The sequence below is a fragment of the Bombus flavifrons genome, chromosome 6 (assembly GCF_040668555.2).
Source record: "Bombus flavifrons isolate JBK064 chromosome 6, iyBomFlav1_principal, whole genome shotgun sequence".
Taxonomy (NCBI): Eukaryota; Metazoa; Arthropoda; class Insecta; order Hymenoptera; family Apidae; genus Bombus; species Bombus flavifrons.
Genome location: NC_138447.1, coordinates 11,926,611 through 11,954,133, shown reverse-complemented (window position 1 = coordinate 11,954,133; position 27,523 = coordinate 11,926,611). Strand labels below are relative to the sequence as shown.

Below are 27,523 nucleotides of genomic sequence, written 5' to 3'. Positions count from 1 at the left end.
ATAATTAAACGACAGGTAAACGTTTAGAATTTATTTCTAAACTCTAATTTCTTTCTTCTATACATATTGTATAGAATTCTTTTCTATATATATTTTTATAGAAGGAAATTTAATAGTACTAATAAAATTCCATAAAAAAAAATGTCTGATCAGAATAAATTTTCATTCCCGAAAAGACGAACACGATACGAACGACGAGTTATCTCGTCTTCTTCGGTTAACTGGATAATATTCTTCCTTGATCCGATTAAGCTACCACGATTTCGTCGTTTATCGAAATACGAGCGAGGGAATTTTCACCGCGACATCGTTACCGAATCAATGGCCGGCAAACTCATTTAGCTAGGAATTTAGGCACGCGACCGCATTCAACCGGCGACAACAAAGACATCGCTAGATATAAGTTTAATTGGTACTCCGTGCCAGGTCTGCTCCAATTACCAGAACGAAGCTATTCGTCCACGGACGATCACCGCGCGAACAATGGACTCTATTTTCATGAAAAATGCCGAGGAAAGCGCGGATAGCCTACAGACGAGGCCGTGTCTCCGCGTTTTCGAATAAGGCTCGAGAAGCCTACTACGAATTGGCTTCGGCACGAGAAAGCCTAGGTCTTTTAATTTGGTACAATAGTGGTGGTAGAAAAGCAGGAAAAAAGCGAAAACGCAAAGTGGTCTCGACGAAAAACGTAAGAGCCACCCTTGGCTCGTGATTAGCCACGTAAATGGAATTTCTCCAACGTTCGACGTACTTCTAATTTACTTTTTCTCAACCTCTGTTATACTTATGTGCACTCGTTGACTGGATTCTTCGTTTTTCAGAATTAAACGGGCTTCCTTATCCATATCGTGGAATACTCACCTGCAACGAAACAAAGAAAAGACACGAATCAAAAAACAATTCAACAGACAACAAGTGAATAGAAGATTCAGGTATGTACAAGCATTAAGAAATTAAGAGCGTACTTCCGGTGTTTGGTTTAGAGGCGAGATGATTTTACTGAAAACATGAATCGGAAATATGGGATAAAGTTTCTTCGTACGAGGCTCTGTGTTTGAGAAAATCGAGTTTGAAAACTCGTTGAACACACGTGCATGTATAATTCGATAACAATTGATCGAAGATTATTCTACGCGCGAGAAAAGGTACAAAAACATACGGTAAAATTCTTGTTTGTTTAAGACTTTCGTTTTTTGAGAAAATAGAGCTCGAACATGTAATCGAACTCGACAAATTTTTTAATTCAATATCTTATCTAGTCGAGAAATATCGTCCTGAGAATGAATGAAAAAATTGCATTTTACATTTCTTCACGTACAGTCACGCTATACCTGACTGTTCCACCAGATACACGACAGCCCATATATATGCATAACTTCTTACATGAATTATATACGAGCCACAAATCATTTTCGGAGTTGGCGCAGAAATTTATCGCGGAGACAGATAAGGCGCGACAGAATTTCGCCGGAAGCTTACGTATACCTAGGTATTTTCTTGTTCGTTATTCCGAGCAAGAGTACGGTCCTTGCGAAATTGCCTCGACTCTGAGGGAAGAATTGCGCGAGATGGAGCACGAGTCGAGCAAAAGGGTTAGAGAGAAATCGCGTATACGAAAGCAAAGCGGTGAAGAGGGTCTGAAGTGTTCCAAGTTGGCAAGCCGCGAGGTAACTTCGGCACTTTCGGCTGCTGTAGTATCGCGCGGCAGAGGAAGAAAAGGCTTCCCTCTTCAATCGTGAGGACTAGCCCGGCTCGAAGGAGCCAGACCGAAGTCAGCGATTCCTATCGACACCGACTACCGACTTATTACGTCCCATCACTGAAACCACCCTTCAAATGATCCCCGAGAAATTGCTACTTTCGTCCTTCTCGAGGGACCTGACATTTGTTTCGATCATCGATACGGCCCATCAACTGAATTACGTAGAGTCTCGAGTATCATTCTGATTATCAGCCATTTTGAGACGGTGCAGCGATAAGATACGTACTGTTTAACTAAGCAAAAATAGCGTCTAATATATGTTTCATACCATACGTAACTTCTAGTCAATAAAATAACAGCTAAGTAGGGTTCTTCGCTACTGTTAACACATGCAGGCTTTACTGGAACACTATTTCAGGTATTATTGATGAGAAATTGTATGTGTTTTAAATGAAATTATTACTTGATGTTATTCGAGTAATTATGATCTTATATAGTGCATTATATAGCGTTGGTTATTAACTGTGAGAATAGAAGTCTCATACTACAATCGGTCAACCGACAGTCGAAAATATCGCGCAGATCTTTGTGCCTTCCACTTTTTGGCTTCAACTTCTGTCGAACAAAAGTAGAAACTTTTGCTCGATCAGACGATACTTTGTTCACTCTTTCTCTGATCTATAGATGTAGATAACAGACTTGCATCTCGGTCAGCAACGAAAAATACGAGTACCCTATTTTTAGGAATATGTCACGGAAGGTTGTCCTATTGCATCATAAATCAATCAGACCTACATTTCTTCCATTAACCATCTTGCTATGTACGAACAATATATATTCGTACCACAGCTAGTCAGCAGCATAGCTACGTCGAAAAGGGACGATACAAGTGCCAAGAAGAGTAACTATTGTTTTTGTATAACAGAGAATGAACGTCCGATTTTACCACCCTGTTATACCTTAAAGGCTAACACGGTTAAAATTTCCTACGATGACATTTCTATTTTTTATCTGATATTAAACAATAATAAGACACTTAATTTCATTTGACTTTATTCATTTTTAAAATAACAACAAAAATTTACCACGATGAAAAAACGATTTGCCTTGATGATAGTTGTTAAAAGTTATTGTATAAATATATTATTTATTTATTAAAATGATATCTTTCGTATTTATTTTATACAGATAGAAGAATATTTCATATCTTAATTCCTCAGAAAATAGCAAAAGAAGTTTCCTTCTAGTAGCAGGATCGTAAAGCTACGATATTATATGATACTGAAATTTCCGTTTGCCTCGTGTGCTTCGCTCAAGCTCATCGCACGTGATTAGGGCAATTAATCTAGGATTACACGAGTGGGATGCAATTAAAAACCAGTATCGATAACGCCGCCACGGATATCGATGTTGACGTGTTTGCCAGGATGAAGCGCGTTGTGATTTTCTATGGACTTATTCTCCTTTCGAAAAGCGTGGGAGAAAATCACGAGAGAGAAATAGAGATGATGATCCTCGCGAAGAAAATCACGAGAGAAATATAGATGATGATCCTCGTGCAAACGAGCGAGCAAGGGTATCCTCTACGTTTATCGGGTGTTTTACTTTTCCGTATAATATTCCTTTTTTCTTTCACGTTTTTCGCGACAATCCGTTTCGAAGAAAAGCCGAGCGGTCTGAACTTACGTAAACACGGCACGGAAGACAACGCGCAAACACGTTTCCGGCAGCTTCCGCGGGGAACGTTTCCACGTGCTGCGACCAAACAATTCATCGCAATCCCTTTCGTGACATGGAAACTTCGATAGAATTCTCGACAAGTCTATGAAAGTGCGGAAAGTTTCCTCCTCCGCGCGATACCCACAGATCCTAAATTCTAACGGCAACGAAACTTCGACAACGGTAAACTGAGAATGAGGAGCCGGAATCGGATGCTGGAAATTATTTGGGCAAAATGAGGGAAAGCAGCGTAGCTGAACCAGGAAAATCGGGGATATTATAATTTTAATCGGCTAGTTTCTATGACCACGAACCTGCCGCGATCGATATTAATTTCGTGGCGTTGCAACGTAATTAAAATTTACCTTTTAATCAATTACCACCGATTGTTCATGTTATCATCGACACAAAAGCACGATGCTGAAATTGCTACTTCGACGGAGGAACGGAAACTCCCACGAACAACATCCAACCACCCCTTAGGCTACACCCTTAGACTATTCAACTATGTATTTACAAACTCTTCAACTCCGAGGGAGTACACCGTAAGAAAAAACCACTTGCACGTGAATCGCCGACATATATCCCATAAATATTCATCAGATGCGTAATCTGCATTTACATACCAAAGATAGAGCAAGAGCTCGATGTAAGTCCGGAACTGGTTCGCCGCGATCGCAAACAAGATCTCCAAGTTGAAGAGGCTTCTCGTGGACGTTGCCACGTTGGAGGAGCATTAACGTTCTAACGTACTTTCTCGTTGTAGGATTATGATGAATCTTCGATCGATGAAGGGAAGCAGGCGGAACGCAAGTTCGTTAAACAACGCAAATCGTAGGAAACGACTGTACCGCATTGCGAGACCGCATTATCAAGTCGACCTGCTAACGCCCATAATTCACAGGCTTCTGTAACCCCTTTCTCTCACTTCCTCCTTGTCCATATCTTCTATTTGCCTCTCTCCATTTCCCTGCGTAAGTACACGATATCCCAGCGTGTAACGACGTTCAAGTGAGATACGAGAGAACATCCTATTCCATCAACAAGCTTTAGCTTCTACGTTTCGTTACTACTTGCTTTCGAAACAATTACGCCGATCAAAGGCGAGCATCGATCGTCAAAACGGTTTTGTCGCGGTTCCGTGCCAATTCCGATTTCAGATTCGCGTTTATCACCGATGTTACCTCCGTAATCCGTCGGAGATTATGCGTCAGAGTTGTCGGAAGACTACGAAGAGCGAACAAGGGCTCGGATATCGTTGCGCGCTATGAACAATATGGTGATACAGTTATGAAGTAATTTGACTTCAAGTATAAAGTTTTGTAGGAAATATAATATAAATACAGTGGAATAAGTTTTCGAAAAAATAAGAGGTTAGATGTGTTGTCTTTTATTTACGAGGATCATCAAGAAGAAGAGAATGTTAAGGGAAGGATCTATCGAAGATTTCATTTTCTATAAAAAATTTGTTTGTTCATTTGTAGAAGATGTTCGACGTATATTTCTTTCATTTCAAATTATGAATGACATTTAAGAATCATGCATTGGTATATGTCTTCAAATATTCCTGTTGTATTTTGTATTACTTATATTTTCCACTAGTTTTTGATAAGTCTTTGATAAGAATTTGGAAGATTCAAATCAGGTTATTTCTTCATCTTATCCATATTTTTTTTTTTTTCAAAGATTCAATTTAAATATTAGAGACAAAGTTTGAAATGAATACGATTCTATATAACTTGTAAATATAATGAATACAAGATTTCATATAATTCCAAGCAGATTTACTTCAAGGTTTCCATTGGTCAAATATTTATCACTTCTCTGTTGAATACTATAAGTTCATTAGATCTGAGATTTCTTTTTGTAACGCTTCAGTGATCGTAAACATTCCTGTACATTTAATGGACAGTCTTTACAAGTATGAACCAGTACAGGACAATTACGGAGCGTTATCGTTCTACCTTTGGCGCATCATTGTCCAACGATATTATTGATTTCCCTCACCACACGGGTATCGCTCACTTCCGCATAATCCTTGTCGAGATTACGAGCCAAAATCGATAGGAGAACACGCCGGGCGTTGATAAAAAATTGTTTGTCGACGCGGAGCTCCTCGTACCCTCGAATATCTCGGTGAATTCTAGACAGCTCGTCTCTTGCGCTCGAAGGCATTGCCGATCAGCACACCGCATATATTCGCGAGCTTTCTCGGCGGCCAGGATCGAAATCGTTCGATGCAACGAGCCAACAGTCTCGTTCAGAAACGAAAAGAAGTTGCGTCAGCTCGAATTAAAATGGGAGACATCGAAACATCGTGTTTCATTCGTTATTATGCCTTGCTACTGGCGAGACTCGCCAAGCGTTCGGCAAAAAAAAAAAAAAAAAAAAGAAAGAAAGAAAGCGAATTGGGCCAAACAAATATCGGATGGCGTGGCAAAATTTCGACTCTCAAACGGCGAGAAGTTGAATCGCGGCCCAATTCCTGTCCTATCCGACCTGATCGAATAAAACGTCACATCAAAAGTGATTTGTTTCGGGATTACGTGAACGTTTGCGATACAGGTACGACTCCAGAGTTGATTAGTTGCGCCGACGCATTGAACGAACGGCGAGAAATTGTTTTAGATTTAGTTAGTCGAGGGAAAAGTTTCGAAGAAACGAGCGAAAGGGTATTCTGCGATCTGTTATTTTACTGCCTGGGATTTCCTAACGCTTTGGTATATTTACTTTTAACACGGTCACTGACAACCAATGCGATGTAGATTCGAGTCGATAGGTATTTTTAGGTTATACGTATCGTACCGATTTTACTCTAGAATTGTTTCTTTTTCTTTTTTTAAATAGCGCGCGAGCAGGTATATTATTTGTCATGAGGACATTTGATATATAGTAATTTAGTTTTTATCTGCTTGATTAATGTGATCCTGAATAATCGATACGAGTAATTCTTCGGGGAGAATTATTATACCACTGTATATATTCAATATAAATTATTATGAATACTCCTCGTATATATATATATATTTTGCTGCTATTTCTTCTCTCTCTATATTATACAAAATGAACTAAAATTTCTTAGAGGTTTCCAATACATGTAACGGACAGATGTCGAAATGCTTCTGACCGATACTGTACTTATGTTAAATTTTATAAAACAGAGAAAGATCATACGAATATTTGTTAGCATACAGCATTGTATCTATCGCGAACGTAATGCAGTGTATGCAAAATCATATGAAGGAAAGCATCGAGTTTCACTGGAAACTTCAAAGCATTAAACGAAGTGAAATTTCCGAAAGCGTGCCTTTAACTTTCGTTCGTTCCCAGAAAAATGAAAATACGAAAAATTATTTAAGATGCCAATTTAAGTTTGCTCGCTGAACACGTTCGTATAAACATCCATGGCAGAGTACGCAAAGTACAAATGAAAGAGACTCGATAATGGGATTCATTTGTTTTATGCGGGTCGATCACCGAGTATCTCACAATCAGCTGAATTTTATCGAACGAAATTCTTCGCCTTCGCTTTCCGGAACGGGACAAATTTTCGCGGCAAAGAAGATCGTCGACGAGTAGCTCGATAAAAAGGCGGAAAGTCGTTTGAAGTCTGACAAAGAAAGCGTCGCGGGAAAGGAACTTCCGGCTGGTTTGCCGTAGCGGTAAATCGCGCTCTTCTTTCACAAACGAATTTCTCACAGAGATACCGCAGACGACAAGAAGTCGAGCTGACTGTGAGTTAATTGTTCGTAATCTACCTTTGGATTTGAAGGATCGTTAGATCGGAGACAGATGATTTAAAGAGATCGCTAAAGTTGCTCAGTGATACATTTAACGATATCATATGAAAAGTATATCTGTGATTAGATGATACGATAAGTGGAAAGTTTCTTATTCGAGTCCAATCGTAAGACATTTAAAATTGAAAACTTTCAATATTTGATTTATTTAAAAATCTGGAAAATCAAATATTCTTAACGTTGGAATATTTAAATATTAGAAAATTGTGACATTTAGGAACTAGGAAAATCTAATTATTTAATGTTCTGCATATTAAAATATTTGAAATTTTTTAAGTTGGGAATTTAGAAATTTAAATACCTCACGCGCCTTTCAACATTTAATCGTATTGAAAGCGTTTGCTTGATGCCATAAAAGCTTCCATACAACCCTCGTGGAAAGTTAGTTCTGTGAAACGAAAATCGCGTTAGAGCAGTAAAAAGGCTGGTGAATTGTTCACGTGCCCGCCTACTATTTCGAGAATTCAAAAAAGACTGCGAACGTACGTAAACTTAGTGAATATTTGCTCTCTGAACGGGCGATAGTCAAGTTTTTTAAAGTGCGAGTACTCGTGCCGCGACGAATACACGAACAAGATAAACGAAGCTGAGAGAATTCTCGCGGATGCTGTGATTTCCTTTAACTTTTTTTTTTACCAATCGAAGTTTGCTAATATTTATCATCCACTGCAAACGAGCTTTGGAAAAATATCTAGAAAAATGACGAATATGTTCCGGACAAACTTCGAAAACTCAATTCGCGTGTCCTTGCGCTGCTAATTTGCCTGGATGGAGCTATCACGATGGCCACTGGCTTGGCAAACTCGATTTCCTCCGTTAATTACCGTGTATCGACGACGAATACGACGGACAACTTGTCCCACATAACTACTTTCGTTTTTGCTTAAAGCCATTAACGATCCTATCAATTATGCTGCCTAAATTTTATAAACACACATTGTTCAGACTGTAGACCATGTACCACTTACGTAACATCGCTTTATAAATAATTTCAGGTACATCCGAATTTTCATTCCGTAGATGGTGGATTGAAAATTAGCGTTGTAGGTCACGATTTTAAGAATTAGATTTTAAGAATTTAGATTTAATCGTTCAATCAATCAGTGCTATCAGTGTTAAGTGTCATCTGTTTGGTTTGATAATTAATTAAACGCCGTATCCTTCGACCATTGTCTTAGTCAATTTTGATATTTATACTATTCGATTTGTAAATATATATATATTTATATTAATATAGTAATTAGATGTTCTATCGAGTTTTATATATCCTTATTCATTGACTGATTCCATATGTCAGATACAAAGTTCGGGTTGTTTAGTTCATCTGAGATATTTTCGGCTATTTCAAACCAGGAAGTTATGAAAATACCAACGTATGATTGTTAATTGATTATTCTCATCTGAAATTGTCGCAAATAATCTTCACAATTTTACGCCTTATATTTTGTACAGAATACGAAATTCTACAAATTCGAAATACGAAATATTAATTATAATAATTTGAATCAGTTATCGGGTTCTGTACGAAACTAGCAGGCGTCTTAATACTTGTGAACGAGGGTGTATAAACAATCAAAAATCCAACATAGACACTTTTCTACTATTCTCATATTGATCTACTCTCCATAAAAATAAATGCTCTATTTGTAGCACGTACTATGGCACGCTAGCAAGGAAACATCAACGACAAAGAGAAACAATACCTTCGTCGCCAGAAGTTGAGGAGTTGTCCTCTGGTTCGGGCGACGATCCTGGAGATCCAGGGGATTGTCTACCGAGTCTCGAGTCTGGTCGGCCATACTCGTATCCTCCGCTTGATCCCCTGTTGTCTTCCCACTGTCGTCCCTTTTCTGGGGACACTGATCGTCCGTCCCTCGTGTCTGCCGTAACCGAACCTCGCTTCCCGTCCTTCGCTTCGGGGCAGCCCAATCTTTTCCCGAAATCGCCGGACACCGTTGAACGCTTCCTGGGGATTCCGTGACGGGAATACGTTTACGCGCTTTCATTCGCCAGACGGCCAATTCGATCGTTAACGAACTTTCGATCTCGACGGGAACTTAAATTAGCCGCGCGGAAATCGCGAACCCCCGGGCCTCGTAGAAACGATCGAATTTCCGGTACGATTCCCCACGTGGCTCGATCTCGACGATATTCTTTCATTGGCTTGAAAAACGTTGAATTTTTATGGGAAGATTTCAATAAGCGTAAAGATTATCGCCCGCATTGAGGAACTGCGTCATTGCGGATGGAATAGGGAATAAGTACATTTGGACTGTGTCTGGTTCGGCACTACTTTATATCCACTGTAAGCACTGCGATATTCTACTTAGATGTATACGCACGGTCTGTTTGAGAAGGAATGAAATTTATATCTCTTCGATTATTGATTAGTGTTCGTTCTGAGATCGTTTAACAAGATGACACGAATATATTAATTAGCGTATTTTATATACCATATACAATTTTTAGAGTACTATATAAAATTAAAAATTAAGGCGATGATTGGTTAACCGCTAACGATGAATAAAACGAACAATTTTTACAAATATGATCAATATTCGACGTAATATATTCGCAATTCCCTTGCTTCTCAAACAAATTGTGCATACTTTTGCATATTTTCTTGATTCACGGACAATTGACATTTAAGCTTACGTGCTTTATAAACATTTGACATTTGACTTCATCCCTCTTTAGATTATCATGTCATTCAATCTGTACAAACAGACAAGAATATGAAAGGAGCCGAGATCAAAAGCAACGCGACGTGCGATCGTATACCAGAGAGGCAAGCATTTCGCGACGGTTGTAAACGTACTCCCTGGAGTCGCCTGAAGCTGTGGGCGATCTCCTTCCTGTGAAGTCACGGAACTCCGTAGTGCACGTTGCTGACGACGACGGCTGCTGCGGTGATCTTCTTCCGCTGGTCCCTGAATCTCTGGCTTCGTGGCAGGCGTCACGGACATTTGCCAGGTCAACGTTGGCAGTAGTCTTTGCTTCTTTGGCGGGAGATGGCGGCGGAGACGTTGGTGGTGATGGTGATGAACTTCCTGCACGACCAGAACTGTAGCACACGGCTGCCTTCCGCAAAGTCTCCCTGCACAGCTCGGAGAACATACTGCCTCCCCCATGGCCGTGGCCCTTACGGACCACCCTTCTTCTTCTTTAACTTCCTCCTCTGTTCCCTCGTTCACCAAGTTCGAACGCACTCGAACTCGCACGTTCAACTCGGTGCTTGGCGTATTCGTCGGATACGTTTCACCAATCCTGGCCACGTGCTTCCAACGTCGACATCCTCGTCGTCTGCTTCTAGGGAACCCGTAGCCCGCGGTTCCACCGTCGCAAGAATCGCTCGATACTACATCGTTACCCGACCCCCGTCTACAGCTATTGTTTCAACGTTTAAATTAAACGAAATAAACGCAGAGGAAGGAAATATGTATGCGTGGTCGACTACGGGGATCTTATGCTCAAGCGACCAGTTACCATCCTGACAGGCTTATCTTGAAATTTAAAATTCCCACGGCAGATGCACGCTATCCAACCCCTGCATTTCATATGTATGTAGTAAGAGAAATACAGCTCGAATTTCACCGTGTACTTTGGTAAAATCAAGAAACATTATCTCCAAGGAGCAGCCAGCTTGAAATAATTAAACGCTGCGGTTACAACGGTCGAAGAGGAAGCTCGTCCTCGCGTAGGGTGGAACGGCGGAGCACCATCGCGAACAACGTGCACGTAGATAGTTCTGGATAAAAACTTTACACGTAGACTGATTTGCACGCTCACGAGCGCGGCCTACAAATCCCTCGTAGCCGACGTGTACCGCCGCAGCGGCCACACGTAACTTCGATGTAAACGCGTTTACGAGAATATAAGGGTGGAATGAGCTAGAGGGAGAAGCTGATCGAGAAGTTTGGGTCGTTTCCATAAAGCACGGGACGAGCGTGCGCTATCGGCGTAAGGAGCGGCTAGCAACGCTAAGGGTGGAAACGATACGTCCAGGAAATGGCGTTAGTTAGCGACGAAGACCAGGAAACATTCCGTGAGGCGTATGCCGTAATAAAAATGTCTGGCCAACTGCCAACCGTTGGAAAATTTACTGGCGACTTTCGACCACGACAGCACCGAGAACGGCATATCGTGAAAGCTGAAACAGAGCACGCGGCCTGCCATCCTGCACGAAAGTGCATCGACTCGTTTGCATTACGCCCAGCGTTCGCTATAACCTTCCGCTATTAATTCAACGCCATCGTGAAAATATTGGTCAATGGTGATTCGATTGCCTTTCTTCAGACGTCAAGACTTCGTAACTGTACAACTGCTACTGTAATGTTTGCGGTATTTGGTGTTCGCTACTGGCGATAGTGGTTGTGTCAACGCAAACAAAGCTGATTGAAGCGCCGGTATTCGAAAGAACGCTCGAACGTCCAATACAAATATTATGAAAAGGGGAAAGCGTTTGATGATGGAAGAACGGTATTGGTTTTGCTAGAAAAAGCGCTCTTGCTGTTTAAATTCTATTTTCTGATAGAATCATATATTATAAGCCTGGAAGAGTTTTGATAATCCGATAAAGATCCTCGTGCAATATTAACTATTCCATTCTGACACGAATCCTGCAACGTTTTTTCTGACGTCAAAAATATTTCTAATTTTAAAAAGACTCGAAGAATCTGCCATACGTAATTTCTTGTTTCAGTTGTACGTCGAACACTTTCTTAATACGTTGCGATCTTCTTTATTTGCTAAACTAAGGTCGAGACTGACATGTAAAAATTCAAATATCCCAGGACAGCTAATAAAACTTGGTAATGATACAGTTTTCTACTTCCGGGAAAAGCCATACAGCGCTCCTCTAGAAGAACTCTAATAACTCACTAACGAGCCTCGTAAAATTAATATTTCATTTTAACTTTAATAGAATCTTATTACTGACATAGTTTACTGTCATCGTGCGAGTTCTTCACGCTTCGCTAACTGCGCTAATTATCCGGCAGAAAGAAATCGTACGACGATAAAAAAAACACGATAGTTCCGGAACAATATCGACGAAGAACAACAGCGGGCAAAATGATTTTTCCCGAGCAAGAACACGATCGATTCGAAAGAATTACGAAGAATTATTTACCGATGGGAATATGGAAGGTACGATAAAATCGTGGACGTGCAGTTGGGACGCGTTACGACAATCGGAGCGTTATCCGTTGCCCGATAAACGTCCGCGTGCCGAATACAGCCACGATGATGGCCGTTGTTTCTGTCGCGGTACCATTTGCCCGGAAATTCTCGAGACAATTGTCGGTTTAACCCCACCTTCCATCAGACAATGTACGCGTCTCTGATCGTTGTTTTCGACTGCTTTGTATACCCTTCGTCCTCTGTACTCTATAGCAAGCTCTCTATAGTCGAAGCCTGTATAGAAAGGTTGGTTCAATGACGGTCGCTCAAGGGTATTTCGAAAACTCTTTCGCGCGGAAAACCACTCGATAAAAACGCGCGAGATTCCACACAAACCCCCGCGATTGTGTGCTTTTCGTCCACGCGTCGAATCCAGCTGGATTAATTATGATCCGAACAGAGAACGCGATTGTAGCATACGAATGCTGGAATAACGCGTTGCGCTCGACTGGAAAAATTTCGCGATCGCGTATTCCGTTAAATGTGATTGGTATGCTCGCTCGTGCGTCAAACCATCGGATTGTGGCGTTTCAATGCGAACGCGTTAACGAGGGCGTATAACGAAAGATTTATCGTAAAATCGTTTGAATCTGGCACGTTTGTCCACGAGAGTACTTGGACCAGTGACCTTCACGATCTACCGGACACTCTCCTAATTTTCGTGGATTATAGCGTGTCTGTGACATCGATGGCGCCGTCACCGTTGCCAACCGCGACGACTGCTACACGAAGATATAGTCGGAGGAAGAGAATCCAACCGCAAACGTCGAATGTTCTCAGGCTGTGTCAGATTAATGAGAAAATTGTCTTTGACGTTTCTGCGGAAGTTCATCGGTTGAAGAGGACAATTTCGACACGTGGTCAGGTGGCAGAAGCGCCCAGGATAAATTGAAACGTCGACAGGAATATACGGACAGAAAGTGCTGAGAGGATTAGGCGGGGAATGGATCGATACGAGTTAAACGTAGAAAGAAGTTGAAAAGCAACCGACCGATCGTTTGCTCGGTCGAGGATAGCTAATTCACGTGTTCGGCTAAAAACAGACTCGTCGACGGCGAGCCGGCCTTGCCAGCTGGCGAACGAATCATCGAGCTTCCGTCAGGCCTTAGAAATGGAGCACAATGGTTCCGTTCTTTTGACGCGTGACGCGTGTAACCGGTATTCCCGTTTTCCAGACGTTTCATCGGTTATCTTGTAAGCTCTATTGTTTTTTCTCGCCCACGGATCGTTCCGCTACATTGAATAAAAAAAAACTAACGTTCCGTCGAGCGACTAGTTTAAAGATATTAAATTTGAAAAGGATGCACGAGATTCCAAACGGGAACAAGCTTCGCGGTTAAGCCAATTTAAAGACACGTGGGTGGGATAAGTTACACAAGTTGCGAAAAAAGCGAAACGCTGGTGAAGTCGTGGATTCCGCCGTAGCTAGATCCCGCAAGACCAAGAACCAATTTAGCGTTCCCTATTATTTAGAGAGCACCGTGAGAATCACCTAGCTGCTTAATACCGGTGCTTACGTACGCCAAGGATAAATCATTCTGTCCCGGGATACGCGAATGTATAATTCGCCAGAGTATTAATCACGTTAATTGCGCGCCTCTGGAAATAAACGCCTTTAACCTATTAATTGAGAAGAACGACAAAGATGATACTGGACCAAGTATCTCGATAATCACTAGGTGTGCGGATGATTCGTCACGGCACGATAAACGCGACGGGAAAGTTGGAATATCGCGAGCATCATATTGTGACCACGTGATGCAAGAATCGTGTGATTCGTTTTTAATGCAAATTTACTACATGTTTCGTAGTCTAAACATCAAAAGAAGTACTTTAAGCGAGTGCTTTTATCGAATGAACTTCTAATTACCTTAAACGATGAAAGGACCTTCCTTGAAGGAACGAGATTAAAAGAAAAGGCTGCAATAACTAGACCGTCACGTTAGTAACGAGATACTTTCCGGACTCTCAAAGGCTAGCGCAATCATCGAGACACAGGCCCGTATCGCCGCCGACCATCCACCCACGTGATCGAAAACTCATCTCAGAGGAATTATTACGTCCTGCACAATCTCGAACGGATTCATCGTCCCGTCCCTACGATCGAAACATCAAAGGAGACCTGACGTCCAGACAGCAGGCTCACAGAGGAAAAGTATCGAGTCACTTCGCGCACAGGATCTTACGCCTGCACGATCTTTGTATTGTAATTCCTGGTACAATAGAAACAATGCCGTGCATCGAAGAAAGAGCGAAACACGCAGGAATGAACACTAGGAAGAAAATTCGCGTGCAAAAAAAACTGGCAACCTGTCAGGATTTGGCTATTTGCTCGACGTTCACTCGAAGGCCGACCACACGACACACAACCGGAACAACGCGGACGAAGGAACGCGTGTCCTCGAGAAGGATCTGCAGAGGAATAGAAAAAGGAGAAGGAAGCGCACCTCGTCGACGACACGACAGGACAGAGCGTGCGTCCTCCTCGTGGCAACGCGGCAGCACGTCATCCCGATCAGCAGGCGGACAAACTCAAGCGTAGAGAGGGTTGAATACGCACAAGCCGGATCACCTGTACACCGCACGGTCTTCAGGCGAGAACTGAGCCCGCGAGGGAGGGAGTACGAGAGCGACAAAGAGAGAGGACAGAGGTAGAGGATGTAGAAACGAGAAAGGGATAGTTGGAGAATGGAGGAAGAGAGAGGGCGCGCGTCGCGTCGTGTCGCGTCGCGTCGAAGCAACCCCTATCTGAAAATTCGCGGTGGTGGAAGACTTGGAGGGGGATGCACCGGAGTCCAACAGCGAAGCCCAACGCGCGCTGATCGGTTAGTACGCGTGCAACGGTCCGAGGGAGGGAACCGGAGGGATACGGAGGAGGCCGACATACGGTAGAAGGGAGGCTCTCTACCGTCGACGAACGCTACCCTCTGCCCTTTCTCTTCGACTACGCTACGCCTCCTACCCTTTTGCTCGTAGCGGCGCTGCTGTTGCATCGATCAGCCGTGCGCCGCCACCTCCGACACTCCCGAAATGGTCAACCCTCCACCTCCGGCTACTCCTTCTCTCTTCTTCGCTCGATCCTTCTTTCGTCTCTCTTCCGCCCATCGACTGCGTGTTGTGCAACCTGTGCCTGCCACCACCTCCGGAGTCATGCCGGCTAATTTTTTCGTTCATCTTCGTCTACGTTACCTGTCTATCTCTCTCGTCCTCCTTTCCTTAACAGTCTTCTCTTCGTCTCTTTTCTCGAACGTTATCATCGCCATAGTACTGATTTATTACAATTTCAATCGGTTACATGACTCCGCAGCCGAATGTTGTCGTATCGCGGTAGTTCTAGCACAGCTGACCTTGACTATTAAAGCACACTCGTAGGACAGCTTTTCAGTTTTGTTTCAGTTCGTCGCACTAAACCGGAATTACTTTGTCGAAGGATCGTCGATCGATCTCCGCTCTTCGGCGAACCTTCTTCATCCTCTGACAGACATCCCCTAACTTCAACACCTGCTTCTTAAGAGCAACTCTCCAAGAGGGTGAAGTACAGGGTGACCTTGAAACTGGTGGAGAAAGAGAGGAATTTGGGAGGGTCGCGCGAACCTCATCCCGAAAAGGAGAGAAACAGTCTTTACGCAGCGATACTCTCTTCGTACGGCCATCCTCTTCCAGCGAAGTTCTCGAGGATCGATAACCTTGAAGACGACGTAGAATCCTCTCGACTCCCTTGACAGATTACGGGCAGATGCGAGGCGGATTCGATGCCGGATGGAGGTATTATCTTTTTCCTTTTCTTGTGAATCTCGCTTATTCTCTGGTCGCTATAAGCGTCAAGGATAGCACAACAAAGAGCGAGTATAGAAGACGATTTGCTCTTTCGGTTTAACACAAGCAACAGATTTCTTTTTTTGTCTTTTCTTCCTTCTTTTCGTAGTCCTCTTGGGTTTTTATCACTTTTTATGTTCGTGCTGTGGTTACACGTGCGAGATTCTCTTGTTGCGCAGGTAAAAGAGATTGCTCGTGGGAATGATGAAACGGGAGTGGGCTATTCCAATAACAACGCGGTCAGATATGATGCATTTCGACAGAGGCAAATTTTCACTTCGCTCGCTCGCCGCCGCCGCGTTTCGATAACAAGCCTGCTTTTTCCATCGGGTCTCGGCCGAACCATTCCAAATATCGCAACTTTTCCCCTCGTATCTAACCGGTCTACGTACTTCCTGATACTTCAATATTGATAAACTGTATTCTTATATAAAACGTTATGTACTCTCGTTCATAGATATCAAGGTACTTTCTGGTTCCATATATAAAACACGACGATTGATTTAAATTATTAAGGAAACGATTAATCGACCACGATTTCGTATTCATACAAGATAACGATGCAAGAATTTGTAACAAAATCACATGTATGAGATACAAGAGCAACATGATGTATAAAGAATCAAAAACATTCTCAACTATACTAACTCAAGCATACAACAAATGTTAAATATGGTCCTACTGAAATTTGAGGCTTATTTGTATAACGGATAATTGATTGTTTAAATACTTTTATACTTGTATACTAAATATCTTGTAATTTCTTTATATTTCTATATATATTCGTACGAATTCGTTTCAAAATCTATCGAGATACTCATGGCAATCGTACGTCATAACAGCGCTAACGAAATTTCAAGACGTTTCATGTACCACCGATAGTGTTCATAGAAGGTGTCCTCATGTGTTCGAATATTTTCGTAAGCCTGCGTTTTATACAAACAGCAAACTGGAATCAATCGACGGGCAAATAAAATTCATATTCGAAAACCTCGACGAATAAAAATCAAATTTTCTCTTGGACGAGAGACACCTTTGGAATTTTTCTTTCCTTGACGGTAAAAATTCAAATGTGGCGTTTAACGAGGACCGGCATGTGCATGTTATAGAGATAACTCGTAGCGAATGCAGAACGAGAACGAATTCTTAGTGGTTTTGCATCCAACCGGTTGCGAAATCGCGTCTGAACGGGGACAAACGTTCGTCGATCCCTCGGCACGTCTCTTCCACTCATCCACATTGCTCTCGTGAGTGACATGACTGGAATCCGCGTACGGGTCTGCCGAAATTCCAGACGTATCTAGCTGGGTAGGCTCCCGACGTCGTCCATTTCGAGAAACCAGAGTAATAGGAGTCCAATGTGAGACGACGCCATGTACTCTACTCGAGAAATATCCAGCGAAACCATTCACCAATTTCTTTCCTTGGATAGAATTCAAAAAATTCCATGACACGTGTTACTTCGCGTGATTTTAATCAAACGAACATTTGCAAGAGATTATATCTAAGTAATTCCGTTCCCTTTCGATTAAATATTTGTTCGCAAACGTGCCGCGTTTTACCTAGAAAATTTGCTTTCCGTCGGCACGTGATAAGAACCTTCAATGATGCACTTTGAACTTTATTTTCTAAATGTATCCACGTGCACACGAGAGAATATTTAACTTAGCATGTCGATAGATAGCGAAACAAACAATTCATTTGTCGAAAGATGCACACAGAGATTTGGCGAGGATATGCGTAAATATGTACCCGTGTGAAATCTCAAATAAATGTAAGTTTTGAATAAAAGTCTAATTAAAAGCATAATGGAAAAGCTAGAGAATTTTATGTGAATCATTGAAAAATAGAATAAGTTTAATGGGAGAGTCTTGTACGAATCATAACGACGTACAACAAATCGGTAGAGTTGGCGTATATCATTGTAATTGTAAATATAATTACAATTGCTTTTAATTAGTTCTGTTTAAAAACCATAGAAAATCTATTGTTATTAATAATGGCATCTGATGCATATTACGAACTGCATGAATTGCATGCATTTTTTAATTTTCATTTTATATCTTCGTTGTTGCATAAAGTATCAAATGAAATAATCTTTAAATTTAAGAGATACTTTAGTCTTCCTAGTTTTGAAAGAATTATAATAACTACCCTCATTACGCTTCTTTTCGCGTTCCGTTTATTATGTAAATACATAAATCCCACATATATTCTCAGTAAAGGTATTTGCCATCATAAATTGCAGAAATCTGATCGAAAGATTTCACGAATGGTTACAGAGCTTCTGTTTGCTTCTCCAAGCACTAGCATAAAGAGCGTCGATAGTCGTGATATTCTTCCAAACTTCGCCTCGGTTCTTTTTTTTTTTTTCGTCGACTAGAACAGTACTATTGAAGAACTTTTCGATTCCCCGGAAATCTCATCGAGTGGTAGGCGCTTGAGAGCAAAGCAACTCGTGCTCGAGACTCGCAGTTGTACCAGGTTAATTATCGAGGATTAATTTCGGGTCTCTAGCACAGGCGTCATTGGGGTAAAGGGACGCGACGAAGTCTCAATCGGACGCCTTCGTTGTGTACTAATCGAAAGTGGGAAAGAACGGGATGCTCGATGAAAAATCGAGAGGCGGCGTCATTGAACGGTGTTTTCCTTCCCAACACGTTCCCACCGTGTTCGTTTACAGATTGCTCTCTCCAAACGTTTCTCTCAGATCGCGATTTCTTTACGCTACCGAATCGAACTTTTCTGACGATGAGTTGTGCGATTTCCTTTTACAGCGTTCTATATAAAACAAAAACCTTTCTGAACAAGGTAAAGAGAATTTAATAATGGACATTTCGAAACACCATTCTAGCTTAGTATAGAATTATCTTAATGAATATAATTTAGTATTCCCGACATTCTTAACGTGAGCGCAGTGACTTTCTAGAAAGGATATTGCGATCTTCTTAGAGGTCGCGATTCACAGATTGAGGATCTGGATTCTCCAAGATCCTCAACGATCAAACTCCTCGTGTTTCACCCTTGCTTCGGGAATAATCTGATTTAACGCCGCTATTTAAACTCTCTGTCTCTCTCTCTCTCTCTCTATACAATAGTAGCAAACGATCCAAGCGTAACTTCCAGCACTCCATATCCCGTACACTGAACGCACACTTTCCGGGCCATCGATTTCCCATTTCCTTCGAACTGCCTGCTCTGCTACTCTAATCCCCCTAATTAAGGTTCACGCGCTAAAACGACCGCGTTATCTTCGTATCGATACTTTCTCTACCTATAGACTTGCCTTCGATTTATGCTCGAATTCCACCGCGCCGATTTCACACTCTCGCGTTATTCCCACTTGGGAATAAAGTGACAGGATAAATTGTAAATAAATCGTTGTCGTTTCAGCGACGAAAAAGGAAACCGAGATCGATAAGTTCGTCCGACGTTCTATAGACTCTTGACGCCTATTCTTTGCTCCCAGTATAGACCCTTTTGTGATCCTTATTCTACTGAATTCGTTCCCATTAATTTCATTGGAACCAGGGCGGCTATAGTTGTCACCGGTTACGTGTAACAATCTGTCGACTGCTTTTTACCTTTCCTAAAGATACGACTGTTGCGCCAATGTTCGGCTTCAATGGTACGGCTTTTGCCTACAAGACGAATCGGGTCGAACGTGTTCCTTCTCAATGGCAGTCTATCCCTCGGGAACTCGTTCGTCGACGTGTGACTCTGACGAGAGTTAGGTGAATCTGCGAGCCTCGTATTTAGGCACATCGAGATCGATCTTTCATAAACCACATCGGAGAGATCTTTCTTTCTTTGAGACGACAAATGTGACGCGACATGCTGAGATTCTTATCGGTACATAACACTCGTTGGTAACGACTTTTGGATCGTGGCACTGGTCAATGGATATCGCACGATACTATCGATTAAATCTATTTTTCTAACTCGAAGGACCAAGCGTGAGCAAATTTAGAGCCGGGTGAAAATAACAAATGCAAGTGATTACTGAGAATCATTGCTCGTTAACCTACTCTACGTGTTATTGTTGTGAAAAGACGATCTTCCCCACCATCAAATATGTATGTTCACGATCAGCATAAACTCGCAAGTTATTAGTAAACATTTTACGACTACTTTACGATTTTCTCGCGAATGTTGTATCTAACAAAGTTACCAGCAGTTCTCGAAAGCTACAAAAATAATTTTGTATATCTACAATACTGTCTTTCCAAGGGATGTACACGCTTTACAGAACATGTTTGCGAGTATTATGCAAGCAGACAACAAACAGACGACAAACTATTCGCCACACCAGCGATTACATACCTTAAAAGAATGTAAAGTTTCCAGCATTCAAAATGGTTGTTCGTTTCTCTGTACCATAAGATTTAGGAAGATAAAACAGCAGGCACTAAAGGGTGCTGTAAATTAAACTCCCCTGAGTACTGCATCGTGTAGGAGGAAAATCGACTAAATTCTTTTCCTAATTAGTTGTACTAAGAAGAAAGGGGCGAAACAATTAAGAAATATGGAACAATTACGTGCAATATTCTGTATAACAGACCCTCGATGCTATTAAACTTGACGATTAAACCAAGCTCCAACCTAATTTTAACCCATTGCATTATAATGTCAAGTACACTCGTGCAGCAGATTATGGTTCCAGTTGAACAAAGACAGATTGTATTCATAACGAAGCTTAATTTCAACGCTAAATAAAGCTTCAATTCTTTAACAAGGATCACCAAATATGAATAATGTATACTGCTTTATTATTTTGAACCTGATATCGTATTATAACAGTGAATAGTCGAAGCTTACTTAAACACCTATTTATCTCAGTGTATCTCAGTGGCAAAGTGTTAACGTAGTTCAAAACGTAGAGTTTGTTGTACGTAGACGATTATCAACTCTAACAGGCAATGCAGAACAAAAACTACAGATATGTCCAAAATATCAAGCATTCTGTGTCTTAACGTAGTTTCATACGCACGACTTGGTCTCCCATTATCTCAACGGGCCTATTGGCCCGGTTCAGTTCGATTGATCGACTACGGCGTTCTGATTACACCGAAGAAATGCACTCTGAAAATGGACGTGGCTCTTGGACATCGGCCAGCATGATATTTCGAAGATGAGTCGCGTTTTTCTCATCTGACGTTGCCGGTAGGAAAAAGTCCTAGAGAAAATTGAAACCTCCTGGTACGTGACTCTGCCGTGACTCGTCTCCGCTACCTACGTAAATAACGGAGGATTCGTTGCCCTGCTGCGATACACAATTCCCTCTACTGAGATTTCACCGCCACGATCCGAAGATACGGGAAGAGAAAACGTCGTTAGTGACTTAGCGTTTCGTCCGGCATGAAAGATCGCTTTTTCTCCAAAGAGAATCGTAAGGAGATTTGCTGACACGTTGAAACGATCCTTCCACGTTTCTGATAGATTAGAAAAATTTGTTGGATTGTTGCTTTCGATGGTATCGAGAGACAAGAGGGAAAACACATGTGCGAAAGACTATAGTCTTATACGTTGTAATTACTATTGTTTACTCGCTTAATCGCAGACCACTTGTCTCTGATGAAATTCATCGAAATCGATGATCTATGATAATTTTCCTCGTACCAAAAAAAGTTTATACAAACGCTTAAGATTTAACATCTGAGCATAAAAATTATTTGAAAGGCTAACAGCAGAGTCATCGTGTACATCGTTAAATCTCTCGCGAGTGCTTAGAAATTTTTGCAGCTAAAGTGCTGCTATTACACCGTACAGATATTCGTATTATTCTACAGTGGATTCCATAAACGACGGACGCAGCAGCTGCTTTGTTCGCGAGTGTTAAATAGGATTAGACGACACGCGCGAAACGAATATTAAACAAAGAGCAACCTTTTCAAGTTTCCCCTTTATTTCACCCGTGGAATTTCGTCTGTCTGGCGCAAAAAAGATTTTCGAACGTAGTGGGTATCCACGCGATAGCGAAGCGTTTCACAAATCCATGAAGCGCACTGATGAAATTGGCGGTGTAGCCGTATGTATCTCTGGTCGGCATAGAAAGCACGCGGCTGCACCCTACGAACTCGATAAACGAATTTCAGGTAAAAGCGGCGTTCAATTCGCTATCAGATCCGTCTCGAAGTCGAAGGTCTCTGCGTCAGTCTAGTCCGATCTTCCCTCTCGATCGATTCCACCATATTCCGTGATATTGCTGGTTCAATCTATCCCGGTAGTGCAATCGTGTACGTCACAGTCGGAATAGATCATCGATTATCGATCGCCGAGACCCGAACGTGAAAGGAACTTCTCATTCGTGCACACTGGGGAACACGACCTGTTCCGGGTCAAAATTACTGGACGACTTGCGCTGTAATTTATTCCGAGCTCACCCTCGTGGATCACTCGCCTTCTGACCAGGAGTTTCTCGAAATTTAGATTTAAAGCGGTTTAGATGAAAAATCGAAGGATTCGACGTGGCTCGTTATTTAAGGCATAAAACGTTCCCGGCATTCGGAGCGAGTTACACAGCACACTTTTTACCCATTGTATACCCACCAAACCTCGGAAATCCTGTTCCATTTAAAAATCATTTTACCCTCGTCAATACATATACCACGATAGACCGCGATCCAGGACATGGTTCTTTCTCTCGGTTCGTTTTAATCGAACGCAAAAAGGTAGCGAAGAGGTTCGAAAGCGAACGACCACAAAGGCGGTCGGAAAGCTCGGCGGAAAATGGTTCCGCGAAATGGCTGGAGTTCCCCACGATCGGGATATTTCTAGTTTCAAACACGGCGCTGGCATTAACGATCGGACGTATTGCTCGTTACCGCAGTATCGCTTTATCGTTCGCGAGATTTATGTCAAGTGTATCGAAAGACTCGGGCATTTTTATTTGATCGAGATAATGTCGACGTCGCAGCTCCTTTGTTCCTCGCTACAGTGGCCGATTCTACGGACCGGGCCACGACCAGTTATCGAGAGTTATCGAGCACAGAGGGAAGCTTCTTTCTCCTCGTTTCTTCATGGGATTTGCCCGAGCCAAGGAGCGCCTCGATGCACTCCGATGTCACGCTTCGATATACCCGGCCCCCTGCGTCGAGACGATAATTGCATCGTCGAAAGTCTTACCTTTCCTTCCTTCTATTTTTTCCCTTCTTTCTATTATCCTTCCTCCTTTCTTCCTCGTTTCCGTTGATTAATTAAAATCCGTACGGAATTTTTTCCCCTCTCGGTAACTCACGATGCTCCGTGAATTATACACACGGGAACCGCTTTCTACACGTAGCGAGCGGAGAAAGAAATTACAGAGGAACTCGTGTCACGTTTCTTCCTGTGCTCCGCTTTCGACATTTTTTACCGACTAATAAACGCTCGTTAATGAGCATCGGTGATCTATCTCCTTCGTGTTCCAAATGGAGAAGTTCAGTAGCGCGGGAACTCGTTAACGCGCGATCGAATGTGATGTGGAGAACTTATGCAAAGCATCCAACGAGCTAATCTTTCTTCGTTTTTAAAGACATAAGAGAGAATCTGTCTTGCGGAAGGAACGACGATGCTTCTGCCGGTGAAACGCGCTCGATGGACGTTCCAGCAATTCCAAGAGAATTAGTTCCGGTTTCTACGCTTTAATAACCGAGAAATTATGGTTGTGGTGTAGATACATCTTGCTCGGGGTACAGAGACGATGAAGTCGTGAGGAAGAAGCCGACGTTGGAACCGAGCTAAATCTACCGGTCGTCCGACGACTTTTTTCGCAGCCCACTTGGAACCGTACCAACAAAATCCCGCGACTATATGCGGTGAATCGAAAAAAGGGACACGAACTGCACCGACCGAGGGAAAAATTTTATTACCATCCGACATCCCTTAGCCGTGTTTTCCGATAGTATTAAAACACGGTCGCGAACAAGCCGCCGACACGCTCTAGAATTTGGCCCGTCTTCAAAAGAATTGGCTTACTCGCTTTTTCTTTCTTTTTTTTTATTCTCCGCTGAATGTTAAATATTCTGACCGAAGTTTCGTTTGCGAAATCCAAACAAGTCTACTATTGGTTCGCATTAACGAAAGTGTACATAGCTTGTTTGAAAAGTAATAAGATTCTCAATATTTTCATTTAAGTAAATTCATTCATTAGTAACTGATAATTCATTTTATTCGACGCGTGTTTGTTCAATGTAAATATAAAGCTGAAAATGATTAACTAACAAGTGAATAGATTTCTATAGTTGTAGTGTCCTTATTACGAATCTTTGATTGGAATTTGGAGACTTAGGAAAGTAATTACAGAGAGCCAAATCAGGTGAATATAGTGGATTCTTATCAAAAAATTCTCATACAATACACTTTAATCATTATAGTATTATATATTTGATATTCATAGAATATTGATAGTAATATATATAGACATAATCTTAAAACAATCGTAAAAATTTGTGGATAGTATCTACATAAAAACTAAACAAAGAAAATTTCATTATATTTCAATTAAACTGGCTATATCACAGTATAATATCACGATTAAAGCCAATAACAGTAGTGCTGCTCAGACGCTGTCCGAATCTACTTACTCTGTCGAATATAGTAGGAACAATCGTTGAAAATTTCCAATACAAATTGAACGTTATTTAAATTAATACGAAAGATTATCGTCAATGATTATCTTCCAGACAATCTTTATTACAGTATTATAAGAATAACGAGTCAATTTCTGAATTATAAATAGGATTTCCCTCGTTTCTATTCATTTATTTTTAGCAACTATTTTGTCTGTTATATGTTTGACATCCATGAATAATTGATATACATAAAATAACAGTGAAAATTTGTAGATCGCGTTTGCCCAACGATTTAGGGAAATACAAATCCTGCTATTTTTCAGTCTGTGTAAGCGAGGACTCGACACGGAGAAAAATGACAAGCTCAAAAGTTTGAAACTCGCCGGAACAAAGATTACTATGACAATGTACTTGTAACACAGAACGTTCATAATACGGACGTGGTTTTTAGATAGGAGAAAAATTCGGTCGGCCATCGATTCCTGCATTGAAGGAAAAGTTTCACGGACTGGTTACAGCGGTGATTACTTTTCTTATTCCGGGAGTGGCGCCTTTGTTCCGGAGGTGGCAAACTTTGCCAAACACGCGATCCGTAAAGATGAATCGATGCGAGTCCTAAGTTTTCTCAGCCAGTGGGCTTCTCTTTGGATTCGTCGCCGAATACACGAGTCTCGTCCTCTATGAAGTCGCGATTGTCTAGATTCAGAAAACAACCAACGTCGAAATTAATACTTCATTGTGGAAGTTTACAATGAGATACAAAATATTTTCGATAAGTGAGAATTTCCAAAAATGACCGTTTTAACAGTCCAATAGAATGACTGTATCAATAGTCTATGTTCAGAAGAACGCAGTATGCCACGACCAGATTATTACTCTTTTCAATCATTTCGTATTAAAATACCATCTTTCTAGCCATCAAGTAGCGCAAAAATCAAGCAGTCGACTAGCATACTTTCCCCACATAGTCCTCGACTAACACCACGTTAATAGGGAATTTAATATAAACAGATACAACTAGAAACGTAATTCTAAATATTTTACTGGCTGTGTATACGATACCAAAGTGCTTATACTTGTTGATGAACGAGCGAGTAAGTAAATACATAATTAAAACAGCGAACTCGACGCAACGGAACAAGGATACCGTGAATTCCACAGTTGCAAGTTCTTTCCGCGTCCAGCTGCGAACCGCGACATCCCGTAAACTTTTCAATTACCACTACCTCCGAGGTAGAATGCTGTCCGACATCGTTTCCAAGAAGAAACCGAATTCTTTCTTTTGTTAGCGCAACTTTCACCTGTGCCCCGAGTCCCGTTGGACGATCGAACGATAAAAAAGAAAATAAAAAAAGTAGCAGAACTAACTAGATTCGTCGAGACGAATCAACACGCAGCGCAGATTCGTAGAGAGAATGAGACGATGCTCGCGCGTGAATTCGACGAGAAAGCACGAATGAAAGGCCGACCCTAGGCAGACGACGATCCAGGATAATCTTCCTGATCCGTTTATGCCGCGGATTTCGATTCACCGGGGAAGGTCTCGCGAGATATTGTGTCCTCGTTTGCGATTCACGAATTCTAATCGTGCCAACAATGCCCGGATTAAGATGCATAAACGAACCTATCCGATCATTCCCCGTTTCCCATTCAACAAGATGAACTTACACTGACTGCCGCTTGTGCACGGAACTCTGCGCTTTGGATTTTCACGCGGCTTCAATACCTGCTGATAAGAATAACGCTGGTATTATTGGGAAGCGATCATGGGAATTGACGTTCGTTTTCGTTGCCTGTCGAGAAATCAGCCGGTTCATTAAGAGCAATCGGTTGATAGTGCGAATTAAGAGCGCACGCCAGCTTGATCAACTGAATAGATGATTTGTGATCTTATCAGCCGTGGAAACAGCCACGTGCCACGGGGTTCATTGAGGCAGGCGATACAGAATACTGATAGAGAGCTCCGAGCAATTTGTCATTGCTTGTACAATGCGTACGAATGATACATACAAATGAATGAATTTACGGATCGACACGTGTGGCGAACTGTCGATGAAAGATATTCGTATCATTCTCTCACGAACTTGATTCTATTAGTACATAGATCCGCGAAAGCATTTGTACATGACTTTTATACGAGTGTGTGTATATTTTTCAGAGATCACAAAAGTATTTACATATTCCATTATGCATTGTACCAATCAGCCTCAATGTCGAGTAGTATACTACCTATATATTTAAAACGTGTCGTAAGATGTAAGACGTGCTGTTTGTATATTAATTTTTCAATAAATATATGTTTACATATCTCGCAATTTTTGTGTATTATACATTTTCAGATTGGTTTCAAATTTTATCTACGTAACCATTACATTCGTGTATCGTTACAACGCTAATAAAATTGCAGAGTGTTTCATATAACATATACAATACGAACGTAAAAGTTTTTTATGGCAAGTGTTCAAGTACTTTCGTAAGCCAGCAATCTTACACATGAGCGAATTTGCGGATCGTACGAGCAATAAATGGTCGATAAACATTACCAGTAGAATCTTCTCTTGAAGTTACGTTTACCAGTATGTAATCTTACTAACCGACACGAGAGACGTCAATGGTGTTAGAACGCGCAAATTGCAACAGTTTATGAGAAACATAAGAGGATATTACGTCGATGGAGCGCTACATGTAGCACACGGATCCTGCCATTGAAGACCGTCGTGGCGCTCGTAAGAACAGTCTCACGGATGGTAGAC

The 27,523-nt window shown here is 41.6% G+C and overlaps 1 protein-coding gene across 24 annotated transcripts in view; it reads right to left on the bottom strand.

Annotated features, from left to right (window-relative positions):
* LOC138180909 (ensconsin) overlaps positions 1-27,523 on the bottom strand; it is a 209,287-nt gene that overhangs the window by 57,068 nt on the left and 124,696 nt on the right. For 6 of the 24 annotated variants that reach the window (XM_069115235.1, XM_069115247.1, XM_069115239.1 and 3 more), the window contains exons 1-3: positions 14,850-14,997; positions 10,040-10,608; positions 8,925-9,187 (exon numbers count right to left, since the gene is read on the bottom strand). The exons of 15 other annotated variants lie outside the window; for them this stretch is intronic. In XM_069115235.1, coding sequence (XP_068971336.1) covers positions 8,925-9,187; positions 10,040-10,338 — 562 coding nt within the window. In that variant the 5' untranslated portion in view covers positions 10,339-10,608; positions 14,850-14,997. Of the gene's footprint in view, positions 1-8,924; positions 9,188-10,039; positions 10,609-14,849; positions 14,998-27,523 lie in introns of those variants that run through there. 3 more of the 24 variants (XM_069115240.1, XM_069115245.1, XM_069115257.1) reach the window with 1 other exon arrangement.